At 32.8% G+C, this 20,109-nt stretch overlaps 1 protein-coding gene across 3 annotated transcripts in view; it reads left to right on the plus strand.

Annotated features, from left to right (window-relative positions):
- The first annotated feature begins 6,849 nt into the window (after nucleotides 1-6,849).
- The window catches only part of LOC115970981 (calcium-transporting ATPase 3, endoplasmic reticulum-type), a 29,960-nt gene continuing 16,700 nt past the window's right edge, over nucleotides 6,850-20,109 (plus strand). The window contains exons 1-16 of one of the 3 annotated variants that reach the window (XM_031090633.1): nucleotides 6,851-7,126; nucleotides 7,290-7,340; nucleotides 7,469-7,502; nucleotides 7,803-7,820; nucleotides 8,457-8,593; nucleotides 8,944-9,018; nucleotides 10,445-10,469; nucleotides 10,769-10,814; nucleotides 11,776-11,835; nucleotides 11,945-12,025; nucleotides 14,270-14,355; nucleotides 16,338-16,439; nucleotides 17,270-17,323; nucleotides 17,946-18,047; nucleotides 19,507-19,565; nucleotides 19,907-20,051. In XM_031090633.1, coding sequence (XP_030946493.1) covers nucleotides 8,999-9,018; nucleotides 10,445-10,469; nucleotides 10,769-10,814; nucleotides 11,776-11,835; nucleotides 11,945-12,025; nucleotides 14,270-14,355; nucleotides 16,338-16,439; nucleotides 17,270-17,323; nucleotides 17,946-18,047; nucleotides 19,507-19,565; nucleotides 19,907-20,051 — 780 coding nt within the window. In that variant the 5' untranslated portion in view covers nucleotides 6,851-7,126; nucleotides 7,290-7,340; nucleotides 7,469-7,502; ... (1 more) ...; nucleotides 8,457-8,593; nucleotides 8,944-8,998. Of the gene's footprint in view, nucleotides 7,127-7,289; nucleotides 7,341-7,468; nucleotides 7,503-7,802; nucleotides 7,821-8,456; nucleotides 8,594-8,943; nucleotides 9,019-10,390; nucleotides 10,470-10,768; nucleotides 10,815-11,775; nucleotides 11,836-11,944; nucleotides 12,026-14,269; nucleotides 14,356-16,337; nucleotides 16,440-17,269; nucleotides 17,324-17,945; nucleotides 18,048-19,506; nucleotides 19,566-19,906; nucleotides 20,052-20,109 lie in introns of those variants that run through there. The other 2 variants (XM_031090631.1, XM_031090632.1) reach the window with 2 other exon arrangements.

The following is a 20,109-nucleotide window of genomic DNA, read 5'->3' on the forward strand; positions in this document are numbered from 1 at the left end:
TTACTAATTAAGTTAATTGAAATCCACAACTATCGAACATACCTGGTTGTATAATAGTCTTATCAAATTTTCTCTCTCTTATTATGTATTATACTATCACACAACACTCTTTAACACACTTTTTCACTTCATCCACTGTGCTTCTATACCATGATTCACATCATCTTAAATCTCTTAATTTTTATGAAATATTGATCAAATATATCGAAAACTTTCGCTTCGTAGTATTTCATAACTATCGAGTCTTACCGCCCGTTAGTCTTTGTATCTATTTTTATTAAGTTTATATTCTGCGCACTATGTTTTAGTCCTACTTAATCAAAAGTTTTTAGATTTTAGAGTGTCTCGCCAACTTTCTAACTTGTCATTAACTCGTTTATAACTTCATTCACTATAATTATATAATCTTCAAAAAGTATACTTCAAGTATCTCATCACAATTATTAGGTTTTTGAGCTAAGGGTTTAAGGTGTATGTGTTATATGACCCAAATGTTCATAGGCCGGGTTTGGACTTGTCTTTAACAGTTCAATTTGGGATAATCCATTTTATTCATGTGGACCTATACTTTGAATTTTGAATATATATATATATATATATATATATTGGGTTTAGTTAAAGGTGGTCTTACCGTATTTGTTAATTATTCATTTTATAAAAGTTTTGATACAATTTTTATAATAAATAAATTTAAAAATTTGTCAAAAAATTAGTTCTTTTTTTTTTATATTTTACCATAAAAAATTTCTGAAAACATTTCCTAAATCAATACCTTTATGACATTCGTTAATTTTTTCCATATATTTTCATACTAATTCATCATGATCAAACAAATTTAAGTGACTCCTTCTCATATTTTCATTAAAAAAATATCTCTATTTTAAAGCGAATTTTCACATTTCGAATCTTATATTTCTGTGTATTTTCACTTATATATCTTAACATTCTATATATATATATATATAAATATATATATATATATATATATATATATATTGTTTATACAAAGTTAGTAATGGACTCTACATATTCATTGTATTACATAAATGACTTATAAATTTGAATTATTTATAGTTACACAAAAAATGGCTTATAAAAATAAAATCATTCAAACTCTATCTTATTTTAATTTAATATATAGAGTTAGATATATGATTAGGTTTTTGATGTTTTGTTTATATTGAACTTCTCATTTTTTATACTGAATTAATTCACTTAGCACAAAAATTTAAAATTTTAGATAAAATATGCGGCACAAAATTATACTATAATTAAAGACTAAACTCTAAGTTAATAGTTTTTTTTTTTTTTTCCTTTTTGAGAAGGTCCTAAGTTAATAGTTGATTGTCACATTTAATTTGCAATGAATGAAAATTTGACAATTCACAATGGGAGACTTAAACTGAATAGTACAAAGGAAAGAGAGCATGACAAAGAACTTTGAAGAGGTTGGAAAGGTTTTTGAGCTAACGGTTTAAGTTGTACTTCCTCCGTCCCACTTTGTTTGTCTTCTATTTCATTTTGGGATGTCCCAAAATATTGTCCTGTTTCTCAAAATATTATCCTGTTTCTAAAAATAAAAATTATTAATTTACTAATGTTCCTATTATACCCCTATTAATTTACTAATTCAATTTTTTGATAAATTTATTTAAGGGTAGTTTTGGAAACTTATACATTTTTAAAAGGTAGACAAGATAATAAATGATATTCCCTTAAAAAGTTTGACTTTTCAAATAGGACAAACAAAGTGGGACGGAGGGAGTACATGTTATATGACCTGGATGTTCACAAGCGGGGTTTGGACTCGTCTTTAATAGTAGTGATTCAGGATGATCCATTTTATTTGTGTGGGACTATAGTTTGAATTTTGAATATATATAGGGTCTGGTTAAAAGTAGTCTTACAGTATTTGTTAATTGATATTTTTATGAAATTTTTGATATCATTTTTATAAAAAATAAATATAAAAAGCTGTCAAAAAAATTAGTTATTTTTTTATTTTCCCATCAAAAGTTTCTTAAAATATTTCATAAATCAATACTCTTATGGCATTCATTAATTTTTTTAAATATATACTTTCATACTAATGCATCATGATCAAACAATTTTAAGGGACGACTCCTTCTGATATTTTCATTTATAAAAAGCTATCTCCATTTTAAAGCGAATTTTTACATTTCGAATCCTATCTTGTATATTTCCACTTATACACCTTAGCATTCTCATTTCAGTTATACTAGTTTTATGAAAAAAATGTTAAATTCTATAAAGATGTGGTGTAAAACCCAAGTTTTACATTTTCTAATCCTAACATGCTACATCATCTTATTACATATTAAATAATAAGCACAATCACACTTAATCATTATAATACCCATTTGTAAAATTTACTAAATTGAAAATTTATTGAGATGTTATTTGATGTGGTAGGATATATTGGATTTTAAGTAAAAGGCTAATATGACAGTCTTTTATTGGATGGTGTAAAACATGAGTTTTAACACTCAATTCTTACCAAATTTGAACTCTTTTATGAATATGTTTATTCATAACATCCCGACATTTGGAACCTTCAAGCATACCTTATTTCGTTTTTTAGAGGGAGAGTTTCAACTTATAGCATATGTTCATAATAATTGTCATTTATCATCAGACCAAAACACTAATTGATTTTTTTCTATAGGCAGAAATAGAACCCTAAATCCTTTATTCAACGATAATAAACTTTACCGGTTGAGTTAAATTGGAACCCACAACCATCGAGCATACCTAATTGTATAATAGGCTTGGCACCAAAATTTAAAAGTTTAGATAGGATATGTGGCATAGAATTATAATCTAATTTGAAATCTAATTGAATTTTCTCAACTTTGGATGTATATATATACTAACATGTAACTCATACAAACACATGAATGCATTTAAAATTAAACGCAATTTTTATAATAAAAATATAAATAATTAGTCAAATTATTAAAAAACAAATAGCATGTAACACGTGCATACATACAGATACATTTAAAATTAAACGCAAATTTTATCATAAAAAATATAAATAATTAGTCAATTTTGTTTAAATAAACGTAATTAGTCACATATTAAAATTCTTACCTAAATTTAATATTAATTGTGATCATTTTTTCTTCTTCTAATTTTTAATAAGATAAAACATGTGGTAATCTTTGTTGTATGGTGATTTTTATTGAGTATATGTGATTGAGTTTTTTTTTTTTTTTTTTTTTTAATATAATTTATTAATTTTAGATTCTTAGTGTAGGGGGACAAATTGATTTGCAGCTCAAAAGATTTGGACAATGGCCCAACAAGCCCACGACAACAAACTTGTTAGAGAATGGGTTAATATTGAACGTTTAACAAGTCAAATGTGAATTACAACGGGTTAGTTTGGTGTAGGAATGATTGAGAAGAACAAATTGAAAAAAAAAAAAAAAAAAAAAAAAAAAAAACACTTCTCTGTCAAATCCAAGGATGGTAGGTTCTTGTATATATCTCCCACAATTCTACAAATGTTCAAGTTCTTGGTTATATAGTGCCTTTTTTTCTTTTTCTTGATCCCCCCCTCTCTTGTAATGGAACCCTTTCCCTTTTATACTCCTTCACCTTCCCCCATTTCAGCCTTTCACTTGTTGATCAAGCAACATACTTGTTCCATTAGAACCTTCTTGAAGTCTTTATGTGTAGCTGTAAAGCTAGAAGTCACTGTTCATGTATCACATTCACATTAATGCGGCCAGTTGGTTAGGTGCAGAGCATTCAATGCGGTGATAGCAGCTTTCTTCCTAGATATTTCTCAACTCTTTGTTGACTCACCCCTCTGAAGCCTATCCTTTCAAGCATGGTTGCCTACTACCCAATACTCGCTGGGTTGTCGGACATCAGACTTCCATTCTGTTTGTCCGAGGAAGTTTGGCTCCTTGGACAACATCACCTACTTGCTGTTATAAGCCCTCGACCTCAACCTAGTAACCCACTTGCCCTTATTAATATTTGATTGTCCTCGGGCTCTTTGGCATCCTTGGGCGTGGCCTACGACCCAATACCCCTATCTAAATCTCTTATCCCCGCACTTAGTATTTTGCACCCATTGACTCACTTGACCAAAAAATAAAGTTAAGTGGACACATGACACGAATTTAAGTGGATAATTTTAATGTGGTCCCCACATAAATTTAGATATATAGCGCAAAATTGGATTCTATTTACAAATTATAATTGAATTTTCTTTAAACTTTATCTATATGTATGTGTTGGGGGGGGGGGGGGGAGGGGTCAAGAACTAACTAAAGACAAAACACTAAGTTTATAGTTTATCGTCACATTTAATTTGTAATGAATGGGAATTGGACAATCCACGATGGGAGACTTGAACAAGAGTATAAACTAAACTAGCCTCTAAGCACGTGCTCATACATGTGTTTAGAGGCTCTTCTATTTTTTGGATAAAAAGTTAAATAATTTGCATCCATTATAATTTGAGATTATTACATTTTCTAATCACAAAAAAACCTAAGGATGTAATGAAAAATTATTTCACCTGCTAACACATAATACTTATCACACCCCTAGGTTTTTTATGATTGAAAGATGTAGTAATCCCAAATTATAATAGATGCAAATTATTAATTTTTTCCAAAATTAAAATAAAAGAGTTTCTAAGTATGCGCTCAAGCAGTACTATGGTAGTCCCAAAAAAAAAAAAAAAACAACAACAACACTGTCCTAAGACTCCTAATAGAGAATAAATATAGAGCAAAAGTAACATACCAATATTTCCTGGGATAACTTTGAAATTTGACATCACAGTTAAAGTTAAAAAACTACTGTTCTTGGAAAACTCGGTTGGAAATCTTCTCCTAACATCGTTGGAGCGAAACCATAGAAAAACACATGAAAGAAAAACTTAGAGGCAAACCTTTGGGTATTACAGTTTTGCCGAAGAAAGTGTACTGGCCGAGAGAGAGGTAGAAAGAACCTTTGCCCATGATAAGTTTATAACTCATGGGTTTGTTTAATTTGAATATTATTTGTGGGGTGAGGAAGGTGGGAGATGTGACTAATGTGTGGGTTCCTTTTTCTCAAACTCTTTGGCAGTGAGTTTTTTTTTTCGGCTTGCAGTGGGATTTTTTTTTCTCGATAATGGTGTGTAATGGGAGTTAAGATAGCAGTTGGGTTTTTTTGAAGTAATAATTAACGCTGTAGAGTGGTCCTATTTTGAAGGCATGAGAGTTAGAAGTATATTTTTACAATGTTATCCTAAAGTTTTGTATATACTTAAATGTAGGGTGTAGGATATTTTGGAACAAAAAAAATCTAATCAAACCAAGGAAAGCCCCTTAAATAGTAATATAGATAATACATAGGTTATATTGAAAAAAAAAAAAAAACTACATAAGTATGTTCTTGCCTAGGATACATACACCTATAGACAAATTCAAAAACTCTCAACTTTCTTCTCTCTATAATTTTTGATCCACCTTAGCGTGGGCATGAGGGCTCTATGTATAGGTTGAGGCCTTCTTCTCAGTTAGGAGCTATCTAGATGAGGGTTAGAAGATACTTATCCTATTAGGTGTCTCCTCCCTCATTTTCATAATGAAAATGGAGTTCTAAGGTATGAAGCATTGTTTAGGCTGGTCATACAGCGATAGATGCAGCCAAAGATAAAGGAGAACACTTAATTAATGTGGAGGGGACTATTTACTGATTCAAGAGCCATCTTCTCAGGTTGCTCGAATGCTCCCCACGGGATCGTGGTAATCATTGGCTACTTTGTCAGTATTGGTTCCTTGGCCATGTTTGTCCAAGGAGCAATGTATAATTATGTAGTTAATTTGAGGATGTGGACCGTTTCTTGCAAATGGAACTCAGTTTATTTATTGGGCCCAGGCTTTCTCTTCCACTGGGTATGGTTCGAGTCCCTTTCCTCAATCGGGTCTATTCTTCAATGGGCTTTGGGTGTATAGCCCACTAATTGCAATTTGAGAACCACCCCCTACAATTTATAATCTATAATCCATAATATATATATATATATATATATATATTATACACACGCGTTGATAATTATTGGTGGAGGGATTTGAACTCCAAATGTATCCTATTGTCCAGAAGGCTTTTAATAAAAATGTTTAGTTAATTGCACAGTAAATAGATGGAAACAACTGAAATGGAAGATCTTCATTATGTTAGTTAATTGCATTTTTTTTTCAATTTAAAAATGTATAGAATACAATTAAATTGTATTTTTTAGCAGAAATTAAACGTGTCTTTGTGTTCAACACCTCAAGTCTTCAACAATTCCATTTGTTTTGAATCTTTTAGAGGGTGTTTGGTAACGTATTTTAAACAGCGATTTTCAGTGTTTAAACAACATTACACGTATTTTCACACACTTTTTCACTCATACGTATTTTTAAAAAATACAAATAATGTTACTAGAACAACGTTACCAAACGCCCCCTTTAGTTTTTTTTCTTTCACCAATATAACAACAATTCCATTTTTTTAAAAAAAAATTTCCAATTTATTTAATGGCTTTATTTATTACTGTCTCTTTTATTTTAATTGAATATGAATTAATTTAGGGGTTGTTTGGTAGACAAACTTTAACTTATGTTTTCATTTTTTAAACAACATTATACGTATTTTGATATATTTTTTTACTTATACATATTTCCACATATATTTTCAAAATATAAAACACGTCTTCAACCACGTTCCAAATACCCCCCTTAACTTCTAAAAACAACCCAGCCCAATTTCGCAAGTCTCTCTCAGTCTCAGCTTCATTATCACGCTTCCCACGGGGCGCAAATACAAAATTGGGCCTCTCCGAACCCCAGGCCCAGCGTCACTTTGCTTGAATGTAACGTCCGAACTCTCTCAAACCCAGGCATGCGAAACTGATCGGTTTTCCTTTTCTAGATCTTTGACACATCAACAGTGCACTGAAAACTGGGCACAACAAACTGATAGAATAATCTGAGGAAGCCACAAGGCACAGGTTTCTGTGGCCTTGAAGTCTGAACAAAAGCTCTTCTTTTCCGATCCAAAAGCTCTCCATTTCTCAATGGAAGACGCCTACGCCAGATCTGTCACTGAGGTAATTCAATGGAGTCCTTAAGTTGGATTTGAAATTCTATCACTCAATTGTTTGAACGTTGAATTGTGACTTAACATTTGATAGCTTGCTTGCCGCAATTCCAGTCCAGTAGTTCTCAGAGACTGTTGTTCTAATGCTTCTGTTTTTTGTTTTGTTGAGTCAGGTATTGGATTTCTTCAGGGTGGACCCACGTAGAGGTCTCAGTGATGATCAGGTACGCTTATATTTGATTCTTTTTGACAATTACTTAATGTTCGTTTATTTCAATTTGAAGTTTAAGATCAGTGATTGTAGCTTGGGCTATAGTTTGAATTTGACTAAAACTATTTCTGTTGTTTGTAGGTTGTGCGGCATGCTAGAATTTTTGGTAAAAACGGTACGTGTTCTGTTCCTAACATACATTCTGACATTAGTGTGATGTGTTATAGAATTGGATTAATATTCAATGTATTAGGTTCTATGTGTTATGTATAATATTCACAAATTTATTGGTTCTCCAGTTGTTATAAAATAGAAAAGGGTTAATTTATTTTTATAATTCAGTGTAGTAGTTTCTTCTGATTTAATGTGTACTAATTCTGCTTGTAGTTGTTTTATCAACCAGGTTGAGTGTAAATTTTTTTTTCTAATGTATATAATTTTTTCTTTGGTTGCATGATTCGCATATGGTCTGCAGAGCTGCCTGAAGAGAAAAGTAAGTACACTATGAATGCCCTTCTTACACACTCCCAGTTCCCACTTATATTTCGATTTACGCGAAGCAAGTCTGTTTGTTGTTGTTGTCGTTGTTTTTACTGCCGAGCCTCTTGGCTTTGAGTGGTACCTTTGACTCTCTTCATGGAGAGAATGTGGGTTTGAATCCTGGGTGTTGTAGTGTAGCAAACAAAGAAAGAAAAAAAAGGAAGTCAATTGTTTCTCTATTGCTGTACTATTTCTTTCATGCATAGAATTTCTTGAATTGTCAGTTGCTATAGATACAAAACATTTGATATGCATCTTACTTCCCTAACTCTTGTTATCCTTCTTTATTTTTGTCAAAGTTATCATTATCGATCTGTTTGCTTTTAAAAACAATTGAAACTCTGCAAATTTAAAATATTGTAAGTGTGTTGAAGAGGGAGCAATGAGCAAAAGTAAGATCATTGATAACCTAACTCGATTTCGCCAATGGTCAAACAGAACCAAGTAGGAGATACCCCTTGCATTACCAAACATTGAAAGCCAATATTACTAAGAGAGGGGATGTGTCTCCCCTTCCATTTTAACTGTTATTATTTGAACATGGAAATTCTTGTACTGAGCTAGAATATTATGTGTTTCGCACATGCAGGGACTCCCTTCTGGAAGTTGGTTTTGAAACAGTTTGATGACTTGCTCGTTAAGATACTGATTGCTGCTGCGATTGTTTCATTCATTTTGGCTCTGATTAATGGAGAGACAGGCTTAACGGCATTCTTGGAGCCTTCTGTAAGATGCATTATCCTTCTACTTTGGTTAACTGTTTTCATATATAGTTTAACAGTGCTCATTTAGCTTATAAAATGAAAAGAAAAGAAAAGTTTAACAGTGCTCACTTAATTAATTAAGGATTGTTTGAGTTAAAAAATATTTTATATGAAATCTTTCAATATCCGTTGTCTATATTTTAAGTGAAAGTTTATTTTGCTTGACAAAAATATCTTATTGATGTTAAAGGTGAGACTTTGTTTGTACCTTGTGCTATATCACAAGGTATGAATATGATTTTGTTTATTCACCAGATTCTTTACATGTAAAATTAGATTACATATATTCACCAGACTTTGTTGCATGAGCAGGTTATCCTGATGATATTGGCTGCGAATGCTGCAGTGGGAGTGATAACAGAAACAAATGCTGAAAAGGCCCTTGAGGTTAGTCATGGAGTAGTGAATTTACAACACTCACATTAATGCTTGGAAACATCTTGACAAGGCTACCTACTCTTCTCTACTTGTACTAAACATAAATTGAAGCTTAGTTTTATAAGTTGCCAAATTAAGCTATAGAGATTTCTTGCCACTTGTTGATCAGGACTTGAATAAGCTGTCTTAACTTTTGGTGAAGTTCAGGAGAATATTGGAAATTTATATTTAAGTCATCACCTTTGTTTATTGTCACCCCATTTTGGTCACTTTCACAGATCTGCCTCTACTGTTTAATGCAGAAGTGTTAGAGGTGGCATGATTGTTGTCTATTGGCCTCAAGTTTTCTAAAAGCTAGCTTATATTGGATCACTAGGTGATGGTGTGGTGAATGGCTGGTTGTATTTTATGAGTAAAATAAATGACCTGAATTTGATAACCTAAGGTTGTGTTTGGCATTGGCTTAAAAAGCCAGTTTTTTTTACTATATAGCTTATTTTTGCTACTATTCAGCTTATTTTTATTACTATTTATGGGTCCTATTGCAATTTTTGGTACTATTCATGGGTTTCACTGTATTATTTCAACTATTTTTTAGTTTTGTCTACAGTATTTTCAGTAAAAAAGTTTTCAATTTAGCTAAATAAGCTATTCTCAAATAGACTCTAAGTGTTCGTTTGGCATGATTAATTTTGTTAACTTATTTTACCATTCAGCTTATTTTTGGTACTATTCATGGGTTCTACTACACTTTTTGGTACTATTCATGGGTCCTATTATACTATTTTAACTAATTTTACCTTTATCTTTACAGTACTTTTAGCAAAATAAGTGGATCACAAACAGACTCTAAGTGTGCATTTGGCATTAGAGTTTTACTCAGCTTATTTTTGTTACTATTCATGGGTCTTATTGCACTTTTTGGTACTATTCATGGGTCCTACTGTACTATTTCAGCTAACTTTTACTTTTATCTACAGTACTTTCAACAAGAAGTTTTCAATTTCAGCTAAATAAACTGTTTCCAAATAGATCCTAAATGTCTTAAATTATATATATATATATATATATATATTTTTTTTTTAAAGTGTGGGTGTGTCTGTGAGTGTGAGTCAAGAGGTTTTTTTACCAAAAACACGGCTCCCAATCCCATCAAATCTTAGTCCTGTTTCTACTATATACTAATCAAGAAAAGGCATTAAATATACTGAAAGTGTATAATGTAACGTCCTAATCATGTTATCAAACAATCTTTGTTGAGATATTTGCATGAATGCATGTCGACCTTGGGTGGCATACCTCATACCCTCATGTCTCTTCTTGATTTTTATTTTTATTTTTTATACATGTTGAATATGAGATTGTAATTCTTTAGTAGCAGTTTGCTACACTTTCTGTGTAAGCAAACTATCATCTCTTATTTTGTTTTTAACAGGGAGCACTTAAGAGTCTTTGACAAGGTAAATTCCCAGCCCACTAAAAAGTCATGATTTTTATGCATTTCTACTGAGTTGCTGAATGTATGGGAAATGTCTTGTTGTTAAATTTTTTTTAAGGATGATGGGGGTGATGTAGGATGTTTAATGTGATTTTGTCTTTATATAGTTTTTTTTTGGGTGAAAAAATAAAAGAAATTGAACTTTAAATAGTGTTTATCTCACTAGTTACAAATTCTCTCCTTTAGCACTCTTGTTCTAGATATTTTATTGCATGCAGCTTAAGCTCAATTTGATACCTCTGATTATTTCTTTTATTGTAGGAGCTACGTGCCTACCAAGCTGATGTTGCAACTGTACTACGAAATGGTAAAGCAAACAGATGAAGAAACAACACTGTTAATGTTAATGCTAGTAATTCTACAAATATGACTTGCTTGATGAATATGATATATAGGATTTTTTGGTATCTTTGACTTTTTCTATTAGGACGTAAACTTCATATCACAGAAGCATGTTGTAGTAGACCTTTTTCTATTGTGATTCATTGGAAATTTTACAGTGTGGTTATTGGTTGTGATATTGATACCTTTCTTTTTTTGATTTTGTTTTTGTTTTTGGATTGGCTTTGCATTTGGGAGGGTTATACGGAGTTTTATTTTTGGGGTGTGTGTGACAAATCTATTGGAAGCGTTGTTTGGCAACTGGTGTAGTAGAGCCTTTAGGGACCCTAAACATTATATTTTTTTTTGGATAGGTAATATTAATTTTATTAAAAAAGAGACTACTTCATACAAAAAAGGCATGAGGTAGCCTAAAGAATTCAAAAAATACCAAAGACCATGTACAACCCCTAAACATTCTTTATAAAGGATTTTGGAAAATCTCAGTTTTGAAGGTTTTTCCTAAACAATTCTCTTGCAACTTTTTTCATGAAATTAGGAAATGATGGAAATGCCTACGGGAATTTTTGGGACACCTGATGCCCCCTTCTCTCTTACCTCTGTCTTTAGAGCGCCACTTTCGTAAAGTTATTCTGATGATAGAAGGATGGCAGGGGTTTACTAACATTGTGGGCCTTTTAGATTTGGGGATGGGAGAACTTGGATAATGGGCTTTGTCTGATGGTAGTTTGGGTTGTGCTGGTGGTGGTGTTGAATGGCTTATGGGGCCTTTTTTTAAAATTTTTTTTTAATGGTGTGATGGCACTGTGAAATTGATGTGACTTTAGGTCACAACTGAAGTCAATACAGTAAAACATAAAGCCTGTATTTTTACACTATTATAATTGTTTTTGATGACTGAGTTGTTTAAAAACTCTCTGTTGCAGGTTGTTTCTCCATACTTCCAGCAACGGAGCTTGTTCCAGGGGACATTGTAGAAGTTAGCGGTAAGTCAGCCATATGCTGTAAACACACAAAAAAGTTTTATATGTGTGGCATAATTTAGCAATACCTTAAAGGAATTCACTTTTATTTTGTCTTTTGTAAATGGATTAGTGGGATGCAAAATTCCAGCCGATATGAGAATGATTGAGATGCTAAGCAATCAATTGCGTGTTGATCAGGCAATTCTTACAGGTATTTATACTTTATATATCAAATTTTGTTTATTGATCAATTATCATTACGAATGTATCATTATATTATGTTCATCTGCAAAGCAAAGGATCAAATGAAGCCAATACGCTTCTATACTGCAATATGAAAAATATACCTTTTGAAGTAGTACTTAGAATCAAGGTTACTTTGTTGAATCGTTAATAGGAAATTGTAGCTTATTCACTTACCCCTCCCCCTCCCCCTCCCCTTCCCCTTGGCATGCATGTTTAGAACATAGAGAACATAAATTCCAACCGTGGGATTTTCAATATATGAATAAAATCGAGGAAGAGTTACACCAAGTATTGTTGTTGTATTACATATTTTCCTCTCTTCTGTAGTAATTTGTAACCACCATGAAAGACACTCATGTTGCTTTCTAATAAATATTTGGAAAATTTGTAGCCTCATCCTGTTAATTACTTCGTTTTTTTAATAAAATATTGAGATTTTCTAGAATGAATCAAAGAGTTGAATAAAATAAAAGTTCTTTCTATTTTGGAGGCTCTTTAAAAGGTTTGCAGTATCTGTAACATAAAGTGATCTCTTTTTGAGTATGTAATATATATTTGGGTACATGAATGTTGCTTTTAGATTCAGTTATTACTTCCTGTCATAAATAAATTAACTTTCCCAGTTTTGCTCATCCCATCTCCCAGGATTTGTCCAGGTCAAAAAATTAGAAGTTAAAAACGTTTTTCTTTCACTTTTGTTCTCATTTTGAAGTTTGTGTTGCGTATAAAAGATTCAAAACACTAATAATACAATTGCAATTTGGGGAGAACATACAAAATTTTGAATTGTTGAGGCATTCAATCACAAAATTCCTAAATGAAAATTAGGATAGTTTATTCAGTTCCAATGATTCTCATAGCAAGATAAATCCTAATGGGAATTTGCAGTTCTTATGACATAGCTGACATCCTAATAGATTTCTCTTTTTGAGTAAGAAATATTTGTCATTGTAGGTCTTACTAGTGGGTGGGGTTAGTTGGCCATAGGTTTTACTAGCTAGAGGTGAGTCCAAAGGGCTCTTTTTTAGAAAGGTTCCCTATGTTATAAAAAAAAAGGTTCTCACAATTTTCAATCTGGGGAGTTATGTTGTGTTTACATGCATGGCAATATTTAGAGTAGCTTTCGATGATAGATACCTAGCAAGTTGGAAATTATTTGGGTCCATTGTAGGTGAAAAGCCTACCTCTATGACTTTATGCTACTTGGACGCAGTTGATGAGATTATCAATAGAGCTGGGCATTCTTCATTTTGTTTGTAAGAATTTGTTCCCATGCTTAAATCACCTTCACGTTCTATTGATGGTGTTTTCAAGATATAATTGTGCATATTAAGAAGGCGCATGGTTCATTTGTGCTTGCGAGAGGGTAGAACTCTCACTTCATTGCATGTAAAACTTAGTTTCGTGTTTTCCTGTATTTTTGTGCTATTTTACCTATATCATATTTCTGGTGTGAACTTACATATATATGAGCATATAAATGAAGAAATTATTCATTCATTTCATTGTTAAAAAAAAAAGTGTTTGTGCTTATTGCACGAGGCTCCCGCTTCTGCAGGATTTGCGTACATGCATTTTCTTGTAAAAAAGGCTTTATGTTAGGCTCAAAAGATTGGCATATGTTTTATTGTCTCCTTATTTAGGAGATTGATATTGGATGCCAAATTGGGTTTGATATAAAATATTTTATGATTCCATACTCATTACTGCACTGCACATGTTTCAGGACACAGGCACAGATTGACTTTGTTAATCTCTCTCTTGTTGCTCATAACCAGATATTAGTAAGTTGCATCTAGGTGGGGTGTGGTTGGACAAGATCTAGGTTTTACAAGAGTTGCACTGCATAGTGTTGTTCTGATGACCTTTAAAGTGCTGGAAACTTATTCTTGTGTGGCGAAAGTTTATGAGGTTGACTTGAATGTTCATTAATACTATACATAGTATTACTAGTCAGTTTCACATGGACTTTGATTTTTTATGCTCTGCATTTACTTGAGCCTAGTTACACTATGCTTTGGAAGTCTAGAAATTATGTTTTAAATGGCCATATGTTTTAAGTTGCAATTATAAAGGGTCAGCATGTGCTTACTAAGACTAACAATGCGTGCTAGGCTTTGCCTCTTGTTATATATATAATGTATGTACATGTGACCAAAATAATGCTATATAATCCAATTTGTCTGAAATGTTTGTTTAATGGTGACAGGTGAGAGCTGCTCTGTGGAAAAAGAGCTCAAGTCCACGAGAGCAACAAATGCTGTATACCAAGACAAGACAAATACTCTTTTCTCGGTAATGTTATAAAGCATTGTTTCACTCTGAAACCGATATCAATTGACTTGTCATAGATTCACAGTTATTTGTTTGATGTTTACTGTGGTATCAATGTAAATTTCAGGCATATGATGGTATGAGATATTGTCACTTTATCAGTTGGCATTAAAGCACACTTCATAAAAGTTTTAGAATTTAAGGTTTCATCACTGTACTTGGGTTTCTGGTTGATTTGAGATATAGTCATATCTTATATAAAAGAAAGTGAACAGATTGGAGATTGATCCACTTAGGGGAGAGGCAAGTGGTTCATTAGTTGAGTACTTAGGTTCAACTGATTAACATTTCAAAGCATTCATTGTCAAATCAAAGATTGGCTTGGGCTGGAGGTTAGATTTTGGGTGTTCTGGTTTATTTGGCCAGTATATTGTATATAAAATGGTGGTCTAACGTCTTGTATTGCTTCCATATATTAATTATATCCATAATGCTAGGGACATAACCAAAATTCACAACATTCCTAAATTAGCCTACCACCCACACATGGGCTCACCACAATCTGCAAATTAAATATTGTTTTTACCATCCATGTGTGTGAGGTGGTAGGTTAATTTGGGAATGTTGTGAAATTGTTTTAAATTTTTGTTGTGTCCCTAGATGGACTTTAATTATATATAAATAAAACCAGTGCCTGTGAACCTTCAGTGGAAGAGTAAAAATAGTGTCTCTTCTAAAAGTGGACAAATAGAATCAAACCGAATGCTTAGTAGGGGACTTCTAGGTAGCCTGATAAACTGTTCCCCATAATTTTTCTGTAAGCTATTGTTTCCTTACCCCAGCAGGCAGTGTCATTTGTTAGAGCATTATAAATGTTGGTGTTCTACTTTCTTAATAAAGTAACATTATTTAGAATTTTTTTTTATAAGTATTTTAACATGACACATTATGGATAAAACATATAATTAATAGGTTTTTTATTTGATTTTTTTTATAATGAGAATTGATAAATACACATGTAGATCCTTTCTTATATTATTTAATACTTAGTTCTTGTTCAGCATGATAAAGGGTTGAAAAAGATTACAAATAATGTGTTCACCAGTCTGTTACCAAAATATATGTAAAGGGCAAGTTTGGCATTCACCATTTATAGTTTGTTATTTCTTAATTTTTGGTTTGGAACCCCAAGGAATAGCACAATTGGCTAGGGCTCCTGGAGGTCACTAGTTCGAATCTTCACCTCCCTCTCTCTTTGGGGCAAAACTTATTTATCAAATATCTGGAGTTTGTAGTCTGCCTGATTTGGTTGCATGAATTGAGCAAATTTTATCCAGGTTTCGTTGGTCCCGCATCCATCTGGATAAACACACAGTTAGAGGTTTTTTTGTCACCTTAGAGCTTTGAGGGTTTAAAGTGGTTATATGCTTGATTTTCCAGCTGTATATGTGGTTTCATGTGATCCTTAATCTGTGTGTGTCAACGAGGTGGTGCACTTCTCTTACTGTTGACAACTTAAAGACGGAAGTTCTTCAAGTTTATCACTTGGTGCTTATTATATAAACTTGCTTCAGTTTAAAATTTCAATTCTGCACTCCTTTATGGCTTTTGCTTTGAAGCATTCAATGATTTTGTACTATATTTCCTCCTGTTGTGGTTTGTGCAAGTCTTTACATTTAAATTTTTTTTTTCCTACTTATTGCCTTCATTGGCACTTGATTATGTGCCTAAAGTTGAGGACATGATTGTGCAAAATATTCAATTGGTTTGCTTAAATCTAATATCATAGAGAGAATTCAAGGATTTTCTTTTCCTTTTCCTGGAGTTCTCTCAACTGACACTTATGTTGTTTCCAATAACATGTCCAGGGTTCAAATCCCCCCTCCCCTGCTGTTATAATTATTGGAAAATTTTTTATTCTGCTGTTGCACTCTCTTCAAAGCTTTGTATGACTGTAAAAATTTATTAGCAATAAACAAGTTCCAGCATATTTTGATTGCCAGGGTACAGTAGTTGTTGCTGGTAGAGCAAGAGCTGTTGTGGTGGGAGTTGGTTCCAACACTGCGATGGGCAGCATTCGTGATTCGATGTTGCAAACAGAAGATGTAAGCATTGTGTATCTTCAGCTTTGGACTGTAATTTCTATCTGGAGAGATGTCTGTTGCCCATGTCTTTTGTTTGCACATTGATTAATTATTCTTTTTAGTTCTTATGTAATGTTGTATGCAGAGAAATGTCAATTGTCAATAGCAATCTATTTGCCATTTATTTATTGCCGATTTACCTCAGAGGCGTGAAGTTGTGACCCTTATAGATATGGCTGTCAGCTATTTTCTTGTCAGTAAATTGGTACTGTACAAATTAAGGCCAATAACTGAAAAATTCTGCTGTCTGGCCAATGAGCTTTGGCTCAAATAACACTTCTTCCTCCCGTAAGAATGGGTGGAGGGTGAGAATGTGAGTTCAATACCTACTGGTGTGTGCAACTATCAATCGAAGAAGAAAAAGAAAAAAAGAAGCATCTGTCTTGGGATAGATATGAGCTATCTCAATTTGTGGCTTTTTGGAAATGTGAATTGTGACCCGACCTCTAGTCAGGATGGTAGCTCCCCCCACATGGGTCAGTTTGGGTTCTACTCCCTGTGGGCACTAGTCCTACCTTTGTTATATATTTAAAACAAAAACAAAAATAAAAATGGAAATGTGAATTGTGAAGTAGCCATTGACATTTGAATGGTACCTCGATCAGTTGGGAGACCTTGTCATATAGGCCTTAGGTTGATAAGTAATTTTTGTGCATTACATTTGATTTTCCTATTGTTCTGTGGGTAATGATATTACTGCATTCTAACCAGGAAGATAATATAATTGTACTTTCTACATGTTAATGTGCATTATTTACATTCTAGTTGTTGATATCTATAATTGTTTGCAGGAAGCGACGCCACTGAAAAAGAAGCTGGACGAATTTGGTACCTTTTTGGCCAAGGTGATTGCAAATCGTCTTCAGTCTTCATTTTCTTGGGCATAGATATGTAGTTGTCTTATGTTTGTGAATAAGGCTTTGTTGTTGATTAATCACTGGTAATTGGTAAACTTAATTTCTTGGAGAAATGAAAATGATTTTTGCTAATTTTTTACACTGTCAGAGTTCCTTTAAAAAAAAAAAAAAGACTTTTCTGTCAGAGAGGATGAGTTGGTTGTGGAAAGAATGGTTCTGTTTAAAAGCTGGGTCCTGGTTGAGTCCGGATTTAATGAACTGTAAAATGCTTCTCACATCTTTCATCTGAAACTGTTTTAATCAGTTACGCCTTCTTGGACCTACATCAGGTTTTTACTCTATTTATGTTTCTAAGTGGCCATGTTTGTTGGTGGTCCCTGAGGATAGAATTTCTTCTGTGATTAATGAATCATGCTGTTTTTACAATGGGATTGTTTCCTTTCTTACCACTATCATGTGTTTCTCATTTTTAAATATATGAAAAGAAGTTTTGTCCTGACTTTCTAACAATTTTCAATCTCACATATCTTCGGGTCTCATAGAAAGATTAAGGTTTAATTTAATCATTAGTTTCTATTTGATGAAATCTTAACAATGGTTATGTTATTAGGTTATTGCAGGGATTTGTGTTCTAGTATGGATTGTAAATATTGGTCACTTTCGTGACCCTGCTCATGGTGGGTTCTTGCGTGGTGCAATTCATTACTTTAAGGTAATTCTTTTCATAACATTTCAGCTTGGTGTGAAAGGTTTTGTTCATAAAATATATATAGGTGTTTTGATGGCTGTCAAATATCCTTCATTTTTCTTAGGATTGCCCAAAAAAGAGTCTAAGGATTTGGACTGTTTCTCTGCAATTTCAATAAGAAACTGAGTATCTTATTGGAATGGGCCAATATGTTGGAAGGATCCACAACTAAATAAAATATCTGACACTGTAAAAATCTCTTGCAGACTAAAATCTTGGTTTTTTTTAATTGAGCAAGGTTGATGAAAATAGGGTCCCTCCCAAGGATCTATCGCATGTTGTTCCTTGTTCACTTGAGTGAAATCAGTGCATGTTAAAGAAAATCCTGTCTTTGATATGAGAATGCATGGACAGTTCCACGATCTTAATTTGGATATTCAGGAGCTAGAGAAATAATTGTAATAAATTTCTCTTTTGAGTGATGAATCACATGGTGAAAATTATACTTGTGTGATGAGAATTAGATATTGTGATCTGGTTACTTCATGCAATGTCATTTTATGAAACTAAGGGATCTGGTTATTGCAAGCATGTTGATTTTGCTAGATGGGTTCTTGAGCTGATGGGATAATGGTTCCACATAGTCATACCATTCTACTGTTTGGTTTATATTTCCTATATTTTATTTATTTATTTAGTAGAAAAGTGTTGCGGTGAAACATGCTAATAAAAAGAGTTTAGTTGATGTGAATGTTCAGGTAAGTAGATTAATATAAAAAAGAAGAAGAATAATGTTTAGGTAAGTAGATGGATAGGTTAAAATACAGGGAAAAAAATATAATAAAACAATGAAGATATTTGTAGAATGATGTGGGTGGTGTTCATGGAGGATAAGATATGAGGGAAGTCCTTATGATGGTTTGCTCATCTGTAACGAAGGCTAAAAATCAGTATGGTGAATAAATGATTTGATTTGAGTTGGGGGAGCAAAAAATATAAAGGAAACCAAAATTAAGATATGAGCCAAGTAGTTGGAAACCAAAATGAACATTCAATTCATGTATCCAACCCCTACAAATTGGGGTTAGAGCTTCATTGAGTTGAGTTGCAGGCAAACTTTTACAGCTATATATAATAGTTGCGTTAAAGCAAGACTACAGTCCATTAAATTTTTGTGTAAATGTGTTCCAATCCTGTGGAATCATGTGATAATAATGTCTCTTATATTCCTTATACACATTTTCAGGAACCCTTATATTGGGGCTTCTGTGATTTTGTTTATGCAATGGATGCTGACTTTCATATGTTTGTGGTTTGGTGTTTAAGAACCTGGTTATCGTAATCAAATCATCTTTGTTATGTTTGTCTACTGTTCTGTTGTTTTATTTCGTAATTTGGTTGTGCTGAGTTTCTTTTAAATGGCAATGTTGATTTCTTTTTTCTTTTCCATGTTTTCCTCCATAAAAAATGGATGCCTGCCTAGATTGCAGTTGCGCTTGCAGTTGCAGCGATTCCCGAAGGGCTTCCTGCTGTTGTTACAACGTGAGTGCTTTCCCTTTTACTTGGTTTGCTTAATAAGTCATTAAATAGTTGTCGATTCTGGTGAGTTTAATTCTATGTGAAAAAGACACTCATATTTCCCTCTTCCCTCTCTTGTGTTGATTCTACTCTTACATTTTACATTTTTTAAAATATGAGTAAGTCTCCATTTAGTTATAGACATACCTTGATTTGAAGAATGAGATATGATATTATTTTTGAATATGTTTTCTTGTGGCTGTTTGAGTTTATTTTGTTGATTGACTTAGCTGGCATCTTATCTATTAAGATGATTTTGTATTTCCATTTCTGCTTCATGGTCTTTTTTTCAACTCTTCTTGTAGATGTTTGGCTCTTGGAACAAAGCGAATGGCTCGATTGAATGCTATTGTACGGTCTTTGCCATCTGTTGAGACCTTAGGCTGCACTACAGTAATTTGCAGTGACAAGACTGGAACTCTGACTACCAATATGATGTCTGTCTCAAAGGTAATTTTCCCCAGACTTTTTTTTTAATAAAATTTTTTCTTCCCTAATCCATGCACCT

The sequence above is a fragment of the Quercus lobata genome, chromosome 12 (assembly GCF_001633185.2).
Source record: "Quercus lobata isolate SW786 chromosome 12, ValleyOak3.0 Primary Assembly, whole genome shotgun sequence".
Classification (NCBI taxonomy): domain Eukaryota; kingdom Viridiplantae; phylum Streptophyta; class Magnoliopsida; order Fagales; family Fagaceae; genus Quercus; species Quercus lobata.